The sequence below is a fragment of the Grampus griseus genome (assembly GCF_964374135.1).
Source record: "Grampus griseus genome assembly, chromosome: 19".
Lineage (NCBI taxonomy): Eukaryota > Metazoa > Chordata > Mammalia > Artiodactyla > Delphinidae > Grampus > Grampus griseus.
Window position 1 is genome coordinate 41,712,829 of NC_139013.1, and position 18,710 is coordinate 41,731,538.

General features: G+C 45.4%; 1 protein-coding gene across 1 annotated transcript in view; it reads left to right on the plus strand.

Moving 5' to 3' along the window:
• Nucleotides 1–18,710, plus strand: part of WWP2 (WW domain containing E3 ubiquitin protein ligase 2) — a 145,391-nt gene that overhangs the window by 53,842 nt on the left and 72,839 nt on the right. The window contains exons 5-6 of the mRNA XM_082677164.1: nucleotides 4,236–4,373; nucleotides 6,558–6,654. Coding sequence (XP_082533290.1) covers nucleotides 4,236–4,373; nucleotides 6,558–6,654 — 235 coding nt within the window. The remainder of the gene's footprint in view (nucleotides 1–4,235; nucleotides 4,374–6,557; nucleotides 6,655–18,710) is intronic.

Genomic DNA, 18,710 nt, shown 5'->3' on the forward strand with positions numbered 1-18,710 from the left:
ACACGTGTGGACTGCATGATTACAGATGGAGCAGGGCCGGATGAGGTGGACGGTGGCTGGTGAGCCTCCTACGCTCAATCTGGTTCTAGTTCTGGAACTTGACTTACTACACCCATGTTTTCATCAGTTTCTTGATTTTTGAGCAGTGCCTGAAAAGGTGGGGGAAGACCTGGTACAAGAGAAAGGCCCTTTGTAGAGTTGATGGCGTTGCCGCAGTGAAACCCGAGGGCCCCAGAGGAGAGGTGGCTAATGCTGCTATTTATAGCTCAGATTCCAGTATATGTTTTCCAGCCACACTTACTCCTTTCAGCCTCCCCTGTATGCTCAAGTCTGTCACTCAATTAGCTAATGGTTTCTTTAGTCCCATTATGCATTGTAGTGCTCCCCTGGCTCAGGTGTGTTCTTTTTGTTTTTGTTTTTTAAGAGAATAACAATGTTCTATTGTCAGAGGTTTAATTCTTTTTTTTTTTTTGAGGTTTAATTCTTTAGTAGCTGTGCCAATTAAAAAAAAAACACAACCCTTTCCCAATGTTTTATCATGCAATTTTCCAACATACAAAAGAGTTGAAAGAATAACACAATGAATGCCCAAATGCCCTTCACCGGGAACCAACACTTCTTAAGACTTTGCTGCATTTGTTTTACCTGTATGTGTGAGCCTGTGGGGGGGTGTGTGTGTTTTTCCCTGAACCATTTGAAGGTAAACTGCAGACATCGTGACACGTCACTCCTGAACACTTCAGCCTATTTTCCTACAAAACAGTTTGAGAATAAGTGCAGACATCATCATAATATACTCTTGGATCTCCCGAGAATGAGACCATTCCTAAATACAGCCACAGTACCATTAGTGAACCTAAGAAAATCGACAGTAATTTCAGACATCATTCAATATCCAGTCTGGATGCAAATTTCTCCAATCGTCCCAAGAATGTATTTTTCAAACCAAGGTTTTGTCAAAATTTATGCAAGGCATTTGGTACTTATGTTCCTTTAAATCTAAAAGAGTCTTCTTCCTGCCTGCCCCCGCTCCCCTTTTAAATTTATTTAATGACATTGACTTTTCGAGGAGTCTGGGATGGTTACCGCATGGATGTCCCATATTCTGGGCTGGTCTGATTGCTTCCTCGTGGTATCGCTGAATTTATTCCTCTATTCCCTTATTTCATGTAAGCTGGGAAAGAGGTTTCGAGGCTTGATTGGATTCAGGTTAAATGCTTTTGAAAGAAGACTTTAAAAGTGATGTTGTGGGTTTCCCTGGTGGCACAGTGGTTGAGAGCCCGCCTGCCGATGCAGGGGACATGGGTTCGTGCCCTGGTCCAGGAGGATCCCACATGCCACGGAGTGGCTGGGCCCGTGAGCCATGGCCGCTGAGCCTGCGCGTCCGGAGCCTGTGCTCCGCCACGGGAGAGGCCATAGCAGTGAGAGGCCCGCGTACCGCAAAAAAAAAAAAAAAAAAAAAAAAGTGATGTTGTGTACTTCATCCTGTATCATGTCAGGAAGCATGTGGGTGTTGAGTTGTCTTGCTCTGAGTGATGCTCACTTCGATCACTTGGTTATGATCGAAGTGATGCTTAGAGGTCTCTCTGAACTGTTTCTCTTTTAAGTAAATAGAACAGTAGAGCGTTTTGTTCTCAAAAGCTTAGTTTAAAGAAAAAAAAAAACCTCCCCTGTCACTGGCTCTTTTTGAAGGTCAGATGTGTCTCTAAGAGTTGCAAGGTAACTTCCAAGCCTATATGTATATAATGACTCTGCTGGACATGATGAGCAGGTAAACCAGACAGAAGAGCTGAGTTGGAGCTTTGAGTTGAGACCGTGGAGAGGAAAATGTGGGCTCTGCCCCTGGCTTTGTCAGAGGACCATGGCAGGGTGGCTGTTAGGAGGTTGAAATTAGCAGCAAGAGGCCTTGGGCTCTTCCAGCTTCCTGTTGAACATTATCATTCTTCCAGAAAGGAGGGGAAAGGTACCCACACTCCATTTGTAAAGTGATGGCCTTTGAGATATCAAGAAGGGAATTAAGGAGCCCTTCTAGAATTCTCATCCCAGCATGTTCCTGAGAGTGGTGTACCGGACATCTTTAGGAAGTGTCCTAGATACAAGATGAGAGGACCATACGTCCTTGTGATAGGTATGTGGGTGATCTTGGAAGATTTTTGCTGACCTTGGAGTTTGTTGTCGAAAGCTGAAAAAGGCTTGGAAAGGTCAGGAGAAGAGCAAGTATACAATGAAAAAATTAGATTGAGAGAAATCAGGACTTTTCAGCCTAAAAACAGGAGAGTCAACAGGGAGATAATAAAAATGACAGTTTATTGGGAATTTACCAGGCGCTGTTTAATTCATTACATGTGTTACCTGAACAATGTGTTCTTACTGCTCCTGTTTTGCAAGGTAGAGAGACCAGTGCTCAAGTTAAGTAATTTGTGTAGTACCGCATAGTACTAGATAGAACTGAGATTTGAATGCAGTCTGTCTGACTGGTACCCACCCTCGACCTCTGTGCTTTGCTGCCTGCTAGGGACTTATACCCTGGATCTCAGTATGATAGAGTAGGGAGGTGCTCCTTGACTTTAGAAAAATAAATAAATAAACATTTATTACCTCATAGTTTCGGTGAGTCAGGTTTTGGGAGCGGCTTAGCTGGGCAGTCTGGCCTGGGATCTTCCACGAGGTTGCACTCGATACATTGGCTGGGCCGCAATCATCTGAGAGCTAGACCAGGACTGGAGGATCCATCTCCAAGGTGGCTCGTCTGCACGGCGGGCATGTGGTGCTGGTTGAAAGGCCTCAGTTCTTTCCCTCTCTTGGACTTTTGAAGGAGCTAGTTTTCAGGTTGCAAGTGTTCTTTTATAGAAATATTTGGAACTCACCAAGCCCCTTAGTAAAACTGACTGAAAACAGACTCAAAAGGATTTGGAGAGATCCATCACAGGGAAGAAAGGTTAAGGGGAGGGAGAGGTGCTTCAAGAGCTTGAAAACATGAGGGAAAACTGGTTTCTACCTTATTATAGTAGATCCTTGAATTGATCGAGACTGTTTTTTTTTTTTTTTGCTAGGTTCTTAAAGGGCTGTGTCTGTTTCTTGGAGAGATGCAGGGTAGACTTTTTTGGTGAGGGGAGGTTGTCTCTAGGAAATGCTCATGGAGGTAGTTATTTATACATGCCCTGCCTTGTTCTAGAAAACCAGCTTATAATAATACAGTAGCAACAAAGAGAGAAAATGAAGTGGCGGTTTGATGGATACTGTGGGTGGGGAAGGAGGTTGGAATATGTGGCACTTTCCTGGTCTGGCTTTGTAAGATGTGGGGTGGCATGGAAGGGCTGCATACTCTTTGGAAATCTTCATAAACGCTGCTCTTTCTTGGTAATTATTGAACAGCTCTGAACTGGAGGCTCTGGGTCCTCAGCAGTAACTGGATGGAGGCCATTCGGTGTGGCCAGGCTTGGTGGGTGGGGTCAGGGGTGTGTGCGCAGCAGTTTCCAGCCTGCCTAGGGTTTGGTGCTTCTGCCTCGTGCCAGTTAGTTCTGTTTCTTGTTCACCCACAGGGCTGAATTTGCCTAGTGTTCCAGGGGCTGGGTGACTCTGAGCTGCCTTCTTACCTCACTGATGGAGCCAGGTGTTGACTAGTCTCTCCCTGTGGGACTTACCCAGGACCGTGTAACGACGGGGCTGACTTGCTTGTACTGAACTTTTGTTGTTTTAAACTTTTTTCCGCCTTATTTCAAAGTGAAACATTTTCCGGATTGAAAATTAAAAAACACTTTTTAGCCCAAATAATAAGTCCCTGAAATCCTTTATCTAGAGATGACTCCTGATAGCATTTCTTTAGGGTCTCCTGACCTGTTTCGATTCTTTTTGCCACCCCTCTTCCTGTGGGTGGGGGGATGCTATTTGTAACTGCTTTCTTCCTCTGTATGCCGTCAGTATCTCTTACTCTTTTCTTACAGTCCTGCAGGTATAAGCAAACAAATAAATAAAGTAGAAATTACCTAGTGAACCTAACTATATAAAATGTTCAGAAAAAAATGAGCACAGCCTTCCCCACCAGCCTGATACCGTGGTGACAGTTAGGCATATTCCTTCCCGTTCCTTTTTCTGTGCCACGAGACAAGTTTGAAGATGTAGAAGAAAGTTGGCAGGAAAGCCAGAGTCAGTGAAGTGGGAGCTTATAACTTACAGAATCTGAACTCAGTGTGCATTTGCTTTTGTCCATCCATGTTGCTTTTTGTGTCCAACAGTGGAGAACACACAGCTGACCCTGAACCTGCAGACAGAGAACAAAGGCGGTGTTGTCTCGGGTGGTGAGCTGACAATTTTCCTGGACGGGCCGGCTGTTGATCTGGGAAGCGTGCCTAATGGCAGCGCCGTGACGGATGGTGAGTGCCGCCCTGCTCCCCAGGGCTGTGCCGGGATGGGGCAGGGCGGGGCAGGGCGGGGCAGAGGAGGTGCCCAGATCTTGGTTCTCTACCAGGTACCTGGGTTTGGGTACTGCACAGCCAGCCCTGACGCTTCTTTTTTTTTTTTTTTTTAAACTGAGGCTTAGGGGTCCTGGGCAAGTCCCTTAACTGCTTTGAGCCTCAGTTTTTGTTTTTGTTTTTTTTAATTTTATTTATTTATTTATGGCTGTATTGGGTCTTCGTTTATGTGCAAGGGCTTTCTCTAGTTGCGGCAAGTGGGGGCCACTCTTCATCGCGGTGCGCGAGCCTCTCACTATTGCGGCCTCTCTTGTTGCGGAGCACAGGCTCCAGACGCGCAGGCTCAGTAGTTGTGGCTCACGGGCCCAGCCGCTCTGTGGCATGTGGGATCCTCCCAGACCAGGGCTCGAACCCACGTCCCCTGCACTGGCAGGCAGACTCTCAACCACTGCGCCACCAGGGAAGCCCCCTGACACTTCTTAGCATCATGGATCACAATCAGGACATGATTTTTCAAGGACTGTTTTCTGTTAAAGGACCAAAATAAATACCAAGCCTTTGTAAGCGTGTTGTTGTTTTGGTTCTAGAGCAGAGAAAAACATGTTTTCATCCCACATGGACTTTGTAAAATAAAACATCTTTATTAAATGTTACTTCTTCTTCCCAATCCAGTTAAACTTCCTGGAGAGCTTGAGAGTGTCTTTTATGAGATGGCCTTGGTTGGAAAAGGGGAACTGTGTGTCTCAGAGATTCACACTAGCTGAATACAGGCAAGAAGCAGGGAAATTGGAGTGTCTCCTGCTCTGTCCTGAATGTTGGCGGTTTGTTTCTTTTCATCTAGTTTGAAATTAGTCACTTTTGGATCTAGCAGGAAATTACTTCATGAAGTCTGAGGTCCAAAACCGGTTGGCTTTCTCCATAATTTTTCTTGTTAAGCGTGATGTAACTACGGCACCTTCCAGGCCCCAAGCAGGCTTTCTGTAGCTTCAAGGGGTGGGGTTTGAATTCTATCTGAAGGGCATTTGAGTGGAATCTCAGTGATTGGATGGGCCTTGACGTCTGAGAATCCTCCCTCAACTGACCTCCATGGTGCTTGGGGTACTTTTGGTGCATCTAGAAAAACCTGCATCATTCACTCATTCAGCACATACATCCACAGTTGAGCACCTGGTGTGTACTAGCTCTTGGACCGGGTGCTAGCCAGACGTCAGGGGCAAAATTCACATGGTCTCTACTCCCTAGAGCTTGTGATCTACTTGGCAGGGGCAGGGGATGTTAGATATCAAATGAGTAAACACAGAAATAATTATATAACTGTAACTGTGAACAAATCTATGAAGGAGGAGTACTGGGTGGTATGAGATTCCTTTACTTGAGGGGGAATCTCATCTAAATTGGGGGGCCAGGGAAGGTTTCCCTGAGGAAACTGAGTCCTGCTGGAGTATAAGGAGTTTGGACAGGCCAAGGCAGGGGGTGTGGGGTGTAGGGGCGGCTGAGTAAGAGGTGGAGGGGTCTCACATGCAGAGGCTCTGAGGTGGGAGCGAACGTGGCCTGCAGCGGGTACAGAGGCAGCCAGGGCAGCTGGATCGTGGGGAGCGAGAAGGAGGTGCTGGGAGGTGAGGTCAGTCAGGTCACACAGCCTCGAAGACCTTGGTAAGGATTGTGAACCTCAACCTAAGAAGTAGAAAGCTGTTGAGGGGTTTTTAATCAGGAGAGTATCATGATTTGATTTAGATAGAATCTGATTTGGCTTTTTAAAAGCTCTCTGGTTGCTGCGATGTGGAGAGATGCCCAATTCCTTGCTTCCACTTTGCATGGCCAGCATCTATCCTCTGTCTCACGGGGTGTGGTTCATTTAACGTATAAGGCAACACGCTTGTAAGTGCCTTAGACATTCTTGAAGGTCTTGGGAAGAGCTGTTGCCCTGGTTTGAGCCCCTCTGTTCCGCAGCCCTGATCAGACCTCACCCAGCCGTCCCTGTCCTTGTCATGCTGGAGGCTGCAGCTTGCTGGACCGTTGGTGTCCCCCTGGGGTGGGTAACTTTAAAACATGCACTTAGCGCTGTTCCTGTACCCACATCTCAAACAGAGGTGTGAGCTTCTCAACGTTTCTGTCTTTTTTTTGTGCGATTGTTCCCTTTTCCAGGTTCACAGCCGCCTTCGAGAGAATCCAGCGGGACGGCTGTCACTCCAGAGAACCGGCACCAGCCCCCCAGCACAAACTGCTTTGGTGGGAGATCCCGGTAAGACACCTCCCTCCTTGTGAATGAGGAGGAGCCTGGAAGTTGCTTAGAGCTCTTGAAAACATGTTGGGAAGCGGCGAGGAACAATTTTTGTTAGAAACTGTTGGAAATTTCCAGAGAGCTTATAACTGACTTATAAGTATGTTAAGATGGCCCAGAGAGGAATACAAAACTCAGGATTCTCGGAAGGGTCAAGGGTGCCTTGACAAAGCTTGGGACTGACTCAGTGGGTTATTTGGCCGAGAGGAACTGTTGAACAGAGCTTGACTGCTTTTTATGCATCAGGTACAGTAGCCACAGTTATCCTTCCAGGATGCACATAGGAACACTCAGAGCAGTGGTTCCTTGTATGTGAAATTTTCTGTCTGTACATTTCTATTTGCGGGGGGTGATCCATGATTCCCTTTGGAGTGTTGGTTAAGACCTCCTGCACACAGAGTCTGACCTGTATTATACTTGTTATATACATCCCAAATGACTTAATTTTATTTACCGACATTCCCATCTTATACCTGTGTTAATGGTGCAAACTCCTTTCCACGGTCACTGAATTCCCAGGCAGAGGAATAATTTTAAGTGTATTTGAGAGATGGGGAGGAGGTTGGGAACCTGCTTTTTTAAATAAATAAATAAATTTATTTATTTATTTATTTTTGGCTGCGTTGGGTCTTCGTTGCTGTGTGCATGGGCTTTCTCCAGTTGTGGCGAGCGGGGGCTACTCTTCGTTGAGGTGCGCAGGCTTCTCACTGCGGTGGCTTCTCTTGTTGCCGAGCATGGGCTCTAGGTGCACGGGCTTCAGTAGTTGTGGCACATGGACTCAGTAGTTGTGGCTCGCGGGCTCTAGAGCGCAGGCTCAGTAGTTGTGGCACACGGGCTTAGTTGCTCCGCGGCACGTGGGATCTTCCCGGACCAGGGCTCGAACCCATGTCCCCTGCATTGGCAGGCAGATTCTTAATCGATGCACCACCAGGGAAGTCCCGGGAACCTGTTTTATTGTTTATTACAATGTACAAAATCCCCAGACATTTTAAGGAAATTTTAAGGAAAAGAATCATATGGAATGTAGTTTGTATCTGCAGAGAGTAGGCGAATAACTGGTAAAAATCCTCCCAAACAAATCCCGGGCGGTGGGGGAATAATGCTTTAAGAAACAAAGCATATTTTAACCAATACCCACAACATCTGGAAAGATCCCTCTGAGGACAGCCTTCAGCCTCTCTGGATTTGGTTGTTTTGAGGGTTTGTGAGGTCTTGATGCTTGGCAGGCGTCAGGAACAAGAGGGGGTTGGATGTTTGGATCTTTTGTCTATAGCATCATTAGAAGCAGAGGTGCTATTTGCCTGTCATCTTTTCTCCAAGCCTCTGCAAAGGTCTTAACTACCTCATACCATGAAGACTAGTCATCTAGCGAGTCACAGAGAAGAGTGATTTGAAGGTTGAGATAAGTAGTCGACTCTCACAGGGTAAGGACCAACGATATAACTGGCAAATCTTATATCAACAAAGGCATGATTGGCGCCCAGAGTTAGAGAAAAGAAAATCTCTTCAATGGTGAGTAGCTGGTGGAGAGGAACACCTCAGACATTCACTCTGAGAATGATGCCTCCTTAGCTCTGGTGCTAGTAACTACCATCTTAGTCTTTTAGCTGACTTGGAAAATTGGTGTCAAACACAACTGATGTCACTTAATTTGGGGCTGGAGGGCAGTGTTCAGCTCTTAACGTTTGGACTTAAGTTCTTGACCTATTTGTTGCTCTCTGAAGTTCTCTAGTTGATAGGTCTTGAAATTTACGTGTCTGGATAGCGCTTCTTTGCTGATGTGTTGAGGATTCTTGAGTGTTACAACAGCAGGCAGACTTCAGCAGAAAATCGGACGCATTTTTGCCCATAACACATGGCGGACGTTCAATGCTAGTTAATTGTTAGTGGGCAAATTGCCTTCTAGGTAGCTGAAGCCGTGTGGGAGTCCTCCTCCGCCTGCCCAGCTACTGCAGCATTTTCCATGCATGGCCTCTGAATTTTCACAGGCCTCTTCCATCTAAGTATTTATTGTGTGTTCGCATGGAACCTGCTGCCATTCAGCAGCAAACACTTTTGGATGTATGGCCCAAAGGCAGTCTCTTCTGCATCCTTAAGACCCCCCTTTCCCCACTGCTGCCGCAGTTACGAAGGTCACCGTGCACACGGGGTAGCAGAGTAGTCTGCTGGATGAGTGTGAGGCTCTGGAATCAGATGTAGATTGAATCCTGGCCTGTCATTTACTTGCTATACAATATTGGACAAGTCACTGAAATGCTCAGCCTCTCAGTTTTTTCAGACATGAAATGGGGACATCGCCTGCCTCACAGGGTCACTGTAGGAATTAACTGAGATGAGTTCTGTCAGTCTGAGAGCCTTGCACACTGGGAGCGCTCAGTGAAGGTGGCCAGGAATTGCATCTGGAGACGGTCTTTTGCGCCCCACATCCCCACACCCAAACCTGGGAAGCACGGCATTACTGAAGCATTCCTGTCCAGGAGACTGTAGTTAGGAGGGTGGTGAATCTAACGTTCAGGATTCAGGGACAGTCCTCCGCTGTCCTTGGTTTCCTGTGGCAGAGAGAATGACGGGCTTCTGCTTGCCGCCTCCCAGACTAAATATTTAGCTTTCGCCGTCTGAATGGTTGGTTTTTCTTGGACTTGGGTGCTGTTCTCCATGATCAAAGGTGCTCTGATGTGCCCGTGAAGGTGAAGATTACAATGTGAAAGCAGCCTTTTCCTCTCCTTCCCCTGCTTTATACAGCCATAGAACTGGAACCGTGTAAGAGTTTTATCTTAAGGGTTCATCTACCCAAGCTCATCCAGCAAAGCTACCACGTGCTTGCTAAACAAGGCCTCAAAGCTCCGTCTCTTACTGGGATCTTTCTCACTATTTAGGGATCATCAGGTGAAACATCTCTAGTTGTTTTGCCATCTGAGCTGCCACATGGAAGCCAGCACAGGATCGCCACCGATGGCATAAATTTATTAGCAGACAGACCATGTTAGTATCCAGTCGGTGGGTCTGGCTGAGTAAAGAAAGAGTTAATATTGTACATCGTTGTTTAGTCCTACAATGAAATGGCGTCCCATAACAAAAATGGAGGAAAGATAGTTGCATCACTGTGGTAGAATTTCAGAAACATAATGTTGAACAAGAGCAGCAGATCACAGAAAAAATATATAGTATGATGTCATTTATGTGAAGTTCAAAAATGTAAACTGAAACCATGTATTTTTTATGGATACTTTCATAGGTGGTAAAACTATAAAAATTGGAAGGGAATGCGAATTAACCCTGAATTCAGGAAGATGGTTGTCACTGGTGGGCTTAATGAGGAAAAAGCACAGTGAAAGCTTCTGGGTATGGGGGATGCTATTTCTTGGCCCTGGGTGTTCATTTTATTATTCTTTTTTCAATTGACTATATACTTAATATATTCTTTGGTTTACACTGTATTCTTCATAATACAAAAACTGTCATCCACCAACCTAGGTAAACTGTATAGTGATGGTGTTAGGTTGGAGAAATTGTTGTGTGCCATCGAGGTAGACAGATTTCAGAACTTAGGGATTCTCCAGGCTCGATAATGACCACTCATTTCTCTTCTGCCCAGTTTATCTTTATAGCAGTGGAGCCAGGGATTCTAAGGCGATGCTTCACGTTGGCCTTGTTGGCTGTGCTCCTGTTACTTAGAAATCTCAGGTGGGAGAATTTAGTTTGGGCCTTGGGAAAGGATTCCAGATGAAAGCTGGTCACTGCCAGATCATGTGTCAGAACAGCAGTAATCTTGGGGGCCCAGGAGGCCCTTTGGTGTTTGGAGCAGGGGCCATTACGTGGTGTACCCAGGGCTCTGTCTGTGAGTGTGCCGTCCTGCCCTGCGTCCTCAGCCAGCGTTCCTTATTCCAGTGTGTTATGGAGTCCCCTGGGAGAGTGTGTGCTAGTTGGCACAGGGAGGGCCTACCACACCCTTTAATAATCCCCCAGTGTTTATTTTATTTTGCTGGAATGAGGGCCAGCTTGGGAACCGTGCCTAAGTCAATTCAGGCTTTGCAGTTCTCATGTGTGCGCGGTGTCGTGCACACATCGCCTTGCACGAGGCCTGCCAGAAACATGGTGTCTGCTCTCCACAGTGAGCGCACAGTCTTCATGGTGTACACGATGTATATGAAATGGCGAGTGTCACGGGAAGCTCAGAAAGAGGAAAGATGAGCATGTGGAGAGGGAGAGACCGAGGCGAGGGGGGGCGTGGGTTTGCAGAGAGACTTGTCCACTGTCCAAAGGTTCAGTACAGTGTCTTAGGGGCTAACACGTGAGGGTGCTAACTAGTGAACTAGAAGAGCTAGTGCTGTGGTGGACGTGGAGGGGGAAAGAACCCAGCAAGGGGATCCACTCTGGTACCGGCAGCTTTCTTCAGAGCTACCGCTAGGTTAGAAAAGCCAGGGCGTTGGAGTCCCTCTGTGGTTTGCTGATTCTTCATCACCTGTGATTTTTTTCCCCACTCCTCAGCTATTACATGAAACCAGGGAGTTAAGGTGATGTCACCTAATGGGTGAAACCATAGGACTGCCCGTGAGCACTGCTGCTGCTCCAAGCATAGCCTTAAGATTTCTTCTGACTTGAGTAACTAGCTCCTCCATCCAGAATCCCCGTAGATTTTCCATCGTCACACAGGGAAACGGTACCAACAAATGGAAGAATGCATTGAACTTGCTTTTAGGTTCCTAAAGTTTTTCATTAATAGGTCTGAAAACTGTGAAAGGGATCTTGGTTAAGAATCTAGACATAGGGGCTTAAATAATTAATTTTTCTTTATTATGTATTATGTACATATTTATTGTAAGAGTATATGTGAATGTGCGTGAGTGTGTGCATGTGTTTGGTGTGAAGGGCTGCAGGCCTCCGTCCTCCATCAACTGTCACTACTGGGCAGTGTTGGTTGGAATCTAGATTTTAACAAACCCCCCCACGATTCTTTTACATGTGAAAGTTCAGACCCTCCTGTAATAAGTTTTCATCCAGCCTCCTTTCCTCTCTCCCTTTTTATCCTGCTTTGATGAAAACATATCCGATTTATTGACTCCCTTGCCTTGGAATCAGTGACCTCTGGAGATGTAAAAGAGCTGTAATCGCGGCGGCATAGAAAGGCGCAAGGTCTCTGGTGAGCTCTAAATAGCTCATCAGCTGTGTCTGCAGACAGCCTAGCCCAGAAAGGAAAGAAAAATAAACTTAACGGGGCCTGAGACTGCTGGGAACACTGCTGGGAGTCCTGGGAAGCAAAACTAATGGGGTAACGAGGGGTGGATAGAAACTGAGCCTTCAGGCACTCTGTCATTGTTGGCCACTTTCACCTGTCCTTCCACTGAGATGACTAAAGGCTAATTGATTTGGAACTGTAGTCATGTGGCGATGTCACCCTGTCAGCATGACACTGAACCCAGCATCTTTACAGTTCAGGCCTCCCATCCAATAGCTTTTACTTAAAATCTAGCTCTAGCCTCACTACGATTACTGGGGATGAGAAAGGAGTAAGAAAAGGAATACGTGTACTTCATTTACTCGTTCATTGATAGCTAAGATCTGGTCCCTGCACAGAAGGAGCTTTCAGGGCTCTCTTCTGAGCAGGTGGTGTATAAGGAATAGGATTGAGACTGTGGACAGGAGCCCCACTGCGTTCTCAAAGGCAGACATCGAAAAGTCATCCTGGAGATTAATTACACATTAATTTATACATTAATTAATTATTAATTTATTAATCAATTATTATTTATTAAATCTGCACTAATTAAAATTATGCATTATACATTATTGTACATTTTTTTTGTTTGCTTTTGGCCATGCTGCGAGGCTTGTGGGATCTTAGTTCCCCGACCAGGCCCCCGGCAGTGGAAGCACAGAGTCCTAACCACTGGACCGCCAGGGAATTCCCTATTATACGTTTATTTATTCAGATGCATTTATTTCATTGGTCTTTACTGGGCATCTCTTCTGAGCCCAGAGAGGTGTGGTATGTGCCAGAAAGTAAGGCAAGTATCCGAAGTATCTGCAATTGGAGGCAATATTTGTTCCACAGACATGAGTGCCAGGCTGTGAGCTAGGTTGTGGTGATAAAAAGATGAAAAGCCGAAAAAAAAAAAAAAGAAAAGCCACAGCCCCTGACATCGAGGACTGGCACCCAGTAGGAGACAGAGTCACAGGTGAGAATTCTAGTTTAGTGCAATGGACCCCATAGTGATGGTGAGTGAAGGCAGTGGAAAGTTTACCTAAATCCACCTGGTGGGGTTTAGGGGAAAACCTCACACATTCGAGCTGTACTTTTAAGGAGTTTGCAGACCATTGAAGTGGGGGTAAGGGAAGTCACTCAGGCTGAGGGAGCAGCGTGGGAAAATGCAATGGAGAAAAAGAGAACTTGGCATATTCGAGGACATATTAGTCATTTGGTAACGTGGACACATAGATATTCAGGATGATAGCTGAAGCAAACCATTGTTTGCAGGTCACATCCAGGCTGCCACCTGTTTGTTTGTTTGTTTAGAGCAGTGTTAGGTTCATAGCAAAACTGAGTATGAGGTACAGAGATTTCCCATATACCCCCTGCCCCACTTACACACAGCCTCCCCTGCTATCAGCATCCCACACTAGAGTGGTACATTTTGTTACAATCGCTGAACCTACATTGACACATCATTATCCCAAATGATAATGAGGGACTTTACCCCCCAACGTCCATAGTTTATATTAGGGTTCATTCTTGCTGTTGTACACTTTGTGAGTTTTGACAAATGTGTAGTGACTTGCATGCACCATTGTAGTATTATGCAGAATACTTTCGGGGCTCTAAAAATCTCCTGTGTTTTGCCTATTCATACCTTCCTCCCTATTAATTCCTGGCAACTACTGATCCTTTTACTGTCTACATAGTTTTGCCTTTTTCTAGAATGTCATATAATTGGAATCATAAAGTTTGTAGCTCAGATTGTCTCCTTTCACTTAGTAATGTGCATTTGAGGTTCCTCCATGTCTTTTCATGGCTTGATAGTTCATTTGTTTTTTAGGACTGAATAAAATTCCATTATCTGGATGTACCATGGTTTGTTCATTCACCTACAGGAAATCTTGGTTGCTTCTGAGTTTTGACAGTTATGAATAAAGCTGCTGTAAACATCCCTGTGCAGGTTTGTCTGTGGATGTGTTTTCAACTCCTTTGGATAATACCAAGGAGAGCAATTGCTAGGTTGTATGGTAAGAGTGTAAGAGTATAAGAAATTGCCAAGCTGTCTTCCAAAATGGCTGTACCATTTTACACCCCTACCAGCAATGAATGAGAATTCCTGTTGCTCTGCATCCTCACCAGCATTTGGTGCTGTCAGTGTTCCAGATTTTGGCCATTCTAATAGGCATGTAGTGGTATCTCATTTGCATTTACCTGATGATGTACGCGGTAGAGCAGGTTTTCAAATACTTATTTGCCATCTGTATATCTTCTTTGGTGAGGTGTCTGTTCAGGTCTTTTGCCCATTTTTTAAATCAGGTTTTTCCTTTCTTTATTGTTGCGTTTTAAGAGTTCTGATAACAGTCCTTTATCAGATATGTCTTTTGCAAATATTTTCTTCCAGTCTATGTCTTTTCTTCTTATTCTCTTGACCACCTCTTTTTGTAAATAAAATTTTATTTGAATACAGCTATACTCATTCATTTACATATTATCTATGGCTACTTTCACGCTACAATGGCAGAGTTAAATAGGTGTGACAGAGACCATATGGTCTGCAAAGCCTAAGATATTCACTGTCTGGCCCTTTACAGAATGCTGATCCCGCTGTGGGAGATGGTAAGAAGGTGAGACCAGTTCACAAAGGGTTATGCTTTGCTGAGGACTTCAGATTTTATTCTTTGGAGATAGGAAACCACTGAGTTCTGAGCAAGGGTATGTTGTGTTATTTCTGTGGTAAATTATTCAGGTAAGTATCTGCTGGATGAATTTGAAGTTGTATCAGTTAGGGTTCATTGCCGGAAACAGAAACCACTCTAGGTATTTTGAGCAGAAAGGGATTTAATATGGGGAATTAGGTATTTATAAAAGTCACTGGGTGGGCTGGAGGAGAAATGAGGCCCTCCCCATCCTTGGTTTCAAGGTCATAGTCCTGTGGTGGCAATCCAGACAGATGTCAGGAAACTTCTGCCCCTCCAACCACTGCATGTGCATGAAGTGGTGTCCAGGCAGTGAAGCAGGGAGACTGCTGGAACTACTGACAGCCATCACCACCACCAGAAGAGTGGTCTCTCCCTTTCTTCTGCTTTCCAAATCTCCTGCAAGAGCTTCTCATTGGTGCAACCTAAATCACTTCCAGAACCTAGGGGCATGGTAGTCTGAGAGTTTTCTAGCCCGTGCAGTGAGGGGACACGACAAGGGACACATGTGGAATAGAAGAAGGTAGGAATGTCTGACACAGTGGAGGTTGAGGCTAGACTCAGGGACCAATAAGAGGACTGCTGTGGGAACTGGTGAGATAGGAGTGGATGACTAGCTGTGGGTGGTGGCAGATTAGGGAGGAAATAGGAGAAAGACCTATAGGAGGTGTAATCATTGAGCAGGACTGGGTGACTCACTAGTGAGACAGGGTGGAGGATGAGGAGGCATATAGGGGACTCCCAGGCTCTTGGATTGAGACGCCATTCATGGAAATAAGAAATGCAGGAGGGGAGCAGCTTATGAAGCTGTCACTTTAAGGTGGCATCCCCCATGACGGTTGTGATTGGTGCTTAGCAGGCTCTGTGGACCTGGGACGGAGTCATTCCTCTAAAAGCGTATCCATAGGAGGAGGAATGCAGGGCAAAACAAACTTAGGAGATCTAGAGCACATCAAGGTGTATTCCTGACAGTGAACAACGGGGCCAATATAAGTGTCTCCACGATTTAGGGGATGGGGTGAAATTTCTATTGTATTTTAACTAGATCTGTGTCTGGATTTTAGCACTTCTCAGTCCCAGAAAATTGTGATTGAAAGGGAAAGAGTTTAGAGAGAAACCAATAAAAAGAGTATGCATCTCAGAGAAAGAATTTTTTGGTCATGGGAGCTTGAGCAGTTTGGGTATGGGATGATCAAAGATTGGAATAGAACTGACTGCAAATGCTTTGGACAGATGTGGATGGTGGGGGAAAGGGTTGCTGAAGCCATGGTGTTTGTGGTTGTGGTTTGGTGAGGTGAGGTTAGACTTTTCCTTTAGGATTCTGTTGGCACTGGATGGCTCCTTTTGAAAGTGCCAAGGTCTGTGGAAGTGGAGATTTGGGGTTTGGTTTAGTGACTGTCTTTATGATGGCATGCTCCATAACCTAAATAGAACGACTCCTTTCAAACACTGGAACAATTCTATATTTAGCTTTTTCATTTTGCGTTAGGTAAAAATAGTCACAGAACTGAAGCACGGAATTTATATTGCTTTACGCTCTACATGCCACAGGGGTTCCTGAAGTTGTTATGTACCCATAACTTACTGAAAATATAGTGAAGATATTAGTCTTAATATTCTATGGGTCTCCCATCCTTATCTCTATTTGTGTATTAGTTCGCTTCATTCTAGCATCCGCCTCTATCATTCTGCCAAAATTACAGCCACGAAAGGCCAGCTGACTTGTCTGCAGGTTTCACCTTGTGGACTCGTCCTTTCTGGAAAAGTTGCCTGCCTTGGCATCTATAGTAGTGTGGAATCCCAGAGTGTTCCTCTTTTTTCTGGTTTTATTGATCTTCATTATTTAAAAAACAAATTTGATCCACGTGAAAATATATATATATAAATGTATTACACAATAGCAGGATGCACAATTATATAATGCAGTCAAGAGAGGTATCATTAGGGCTTCCCTGGTGGCGCAGTGGTTGAGAGTCCGCCTGCCGATACAGGGGACAGGGGTTCGTGCCCCGGTCCGGGAAGATCCCGCATGCCGTGGAGCGGCTAGGTCCGTGAGCCATGGCCGCTGAGCTTGTGTGTCCAGAGCCTGTGCTCTGCAACGGGAGAGGCCACAGCAGTGAGAGGTCCACATACCGCAAAAAACAAACAAAAAGAGAGGTATCATTAAGAAGGTGACCTATAAGCAAAGATTTGAAGAAGGTGAGAGAGTTATCCATGAGGCTATCTCAGGGAAGAATGTTGGGCAGAGCAATGGCTCTTGCAAAGGAACTGAGCTGGGAGCGTGCCTTTGGAGTTGAAGGAGGCCAGTCTGGCTGGAGTGGAGGGAGTGAAGGGAAAATAGGAGGTGACAGCAGTAACAGGTAGGGCCAGATTATATCCATGAATTTCTTTCCTTTTTTAAAAAATTAATGTATTTATTTACGGCTGCGTTGGGTCTTCATTGCTGGGCACGGGCTTTCTCTAGTTGCAGTGAGCAGGGGCTACTCTTTGTTGCGGTGCGCAGGCTTCTCATTGCGGTGGCTTCTCTTTTGTTGGGCTCTGGGCACACGGGCTTCAGTAGTTGTGGCGCACAGGTTTAGTTGCTCCACGGCATGTGGGGTCTTCCCAGACCAGGGCTCGAACCTGTGTCCTCTGCATTGGCAGGCTGATTCTTAACCACTGTGCCACCAGGGAATTCCCATGAATTTCTGCGTTATGTATTTCAAGGTTATTTTTTCCACAATACAAATTTGAAGTACGTCTTGTGAGCGAATTGAACCTTTTATCCTTATCTCACGATCTTCTCTTTTTCTAGAGTTTTTTCTCTTAAAATTTATTTGCTCTGAGCAATAAAAAGGAACAGCCTACAACAATATCGGTGATTCTCAGAAGCGTTATGCTAAGTGCAAGAAGCCAGACACAAAAAGCTACATTCTATGTGACTCCATTTACATAACATACTAGAAAAGGCACAGTTATTGGGACAGAAATCAGTCAGCAGTTGTCGGGAATTGAGGGGGGGATTGACTGCCAAGGGCACCAAGAAGTTTTGGGGGGCTGTGGAAATGTTTTATGTCTTCACTGTGGTGGTGGTAACACGATTGTATGCATTTGTTTAAACTCACTGAACTGCACCCTTAAAAAGGGTGAATTTGACTATATGTATTAATAAATATGCCTGAATTTTAAAAATCATTTAAAAAACCTGTTTGGGGGACTTCCCTGGTGGCGCAGTGGTTGAGAGTCCGCCTGCCGATGCAGGGGACACGGGTTCGTGCCCCGGTCCGGGAGGATCCCACATGCCGCAGAGCGGCTGGGCCCGTGAGCCACGGCCGCTGAGCCTGCGCGTCCGGAGCCTGTGCTCCGCAATGGGAGGGGCCACAACAGTGAGAGGCCCGCATACCGCAAAAAAAAAAAAAAAAAAAAAATCTGTTTGGTTTGACATTAACATAGCTTCCCCAGCTGACCTTTGTTTTGTGTTTTCTCAGCATATTTTCCCCTACACATTTAGTTTCAGCCTTTTGGATGCTTATATATTAGATGGTGTTGCTTGCAACAGCATTTAATGGGATTTTTAACAAATAGTATGAGGTGCGTGGGAGGTTGGGAGAAATAGGTGAAGAGGATTAAGAGATGCAGGCTTTCAGTTATAAAATAAATAAATCATGGTGACGTATGTACGATGTCGGGAATGTAGTCAATAATATTGTAATCACTTCGTATGGTAACAGATGGTAACTAGACATTGTGGTGATCAATTCGGAATGTATATAAATGTTGAACCACTATGTCGTATACCTGAAACTAATGTAATTTATATGACAACTATATTTAAATTAAAAAAAAAAAGGTTGAGGGCTTCCCTGGTGGCGCAGTGGTTGAGAGTCCGCCTGCCGATGCAGGGGACACGGGTTCGTGCCCCGGTCCGGGAAGATCCCACATGCCGCGGAGCGGTTGGGCCCGTGAGCCATGGCCGCTGAGCCTGTGCGTCCGGAGCCTGTGCTCCACACGGGAGAGACCACAACAGTGAGAGGCCCGCGTACCGCAAAAAAAAAAAAAAAAAAAAAGGTTGAAAAAAAACCCAAACCAATATGATACCTTTTATCTTTAAGCTCTCACGGTTAGTCCATTTATGTTTCTTGTGATTC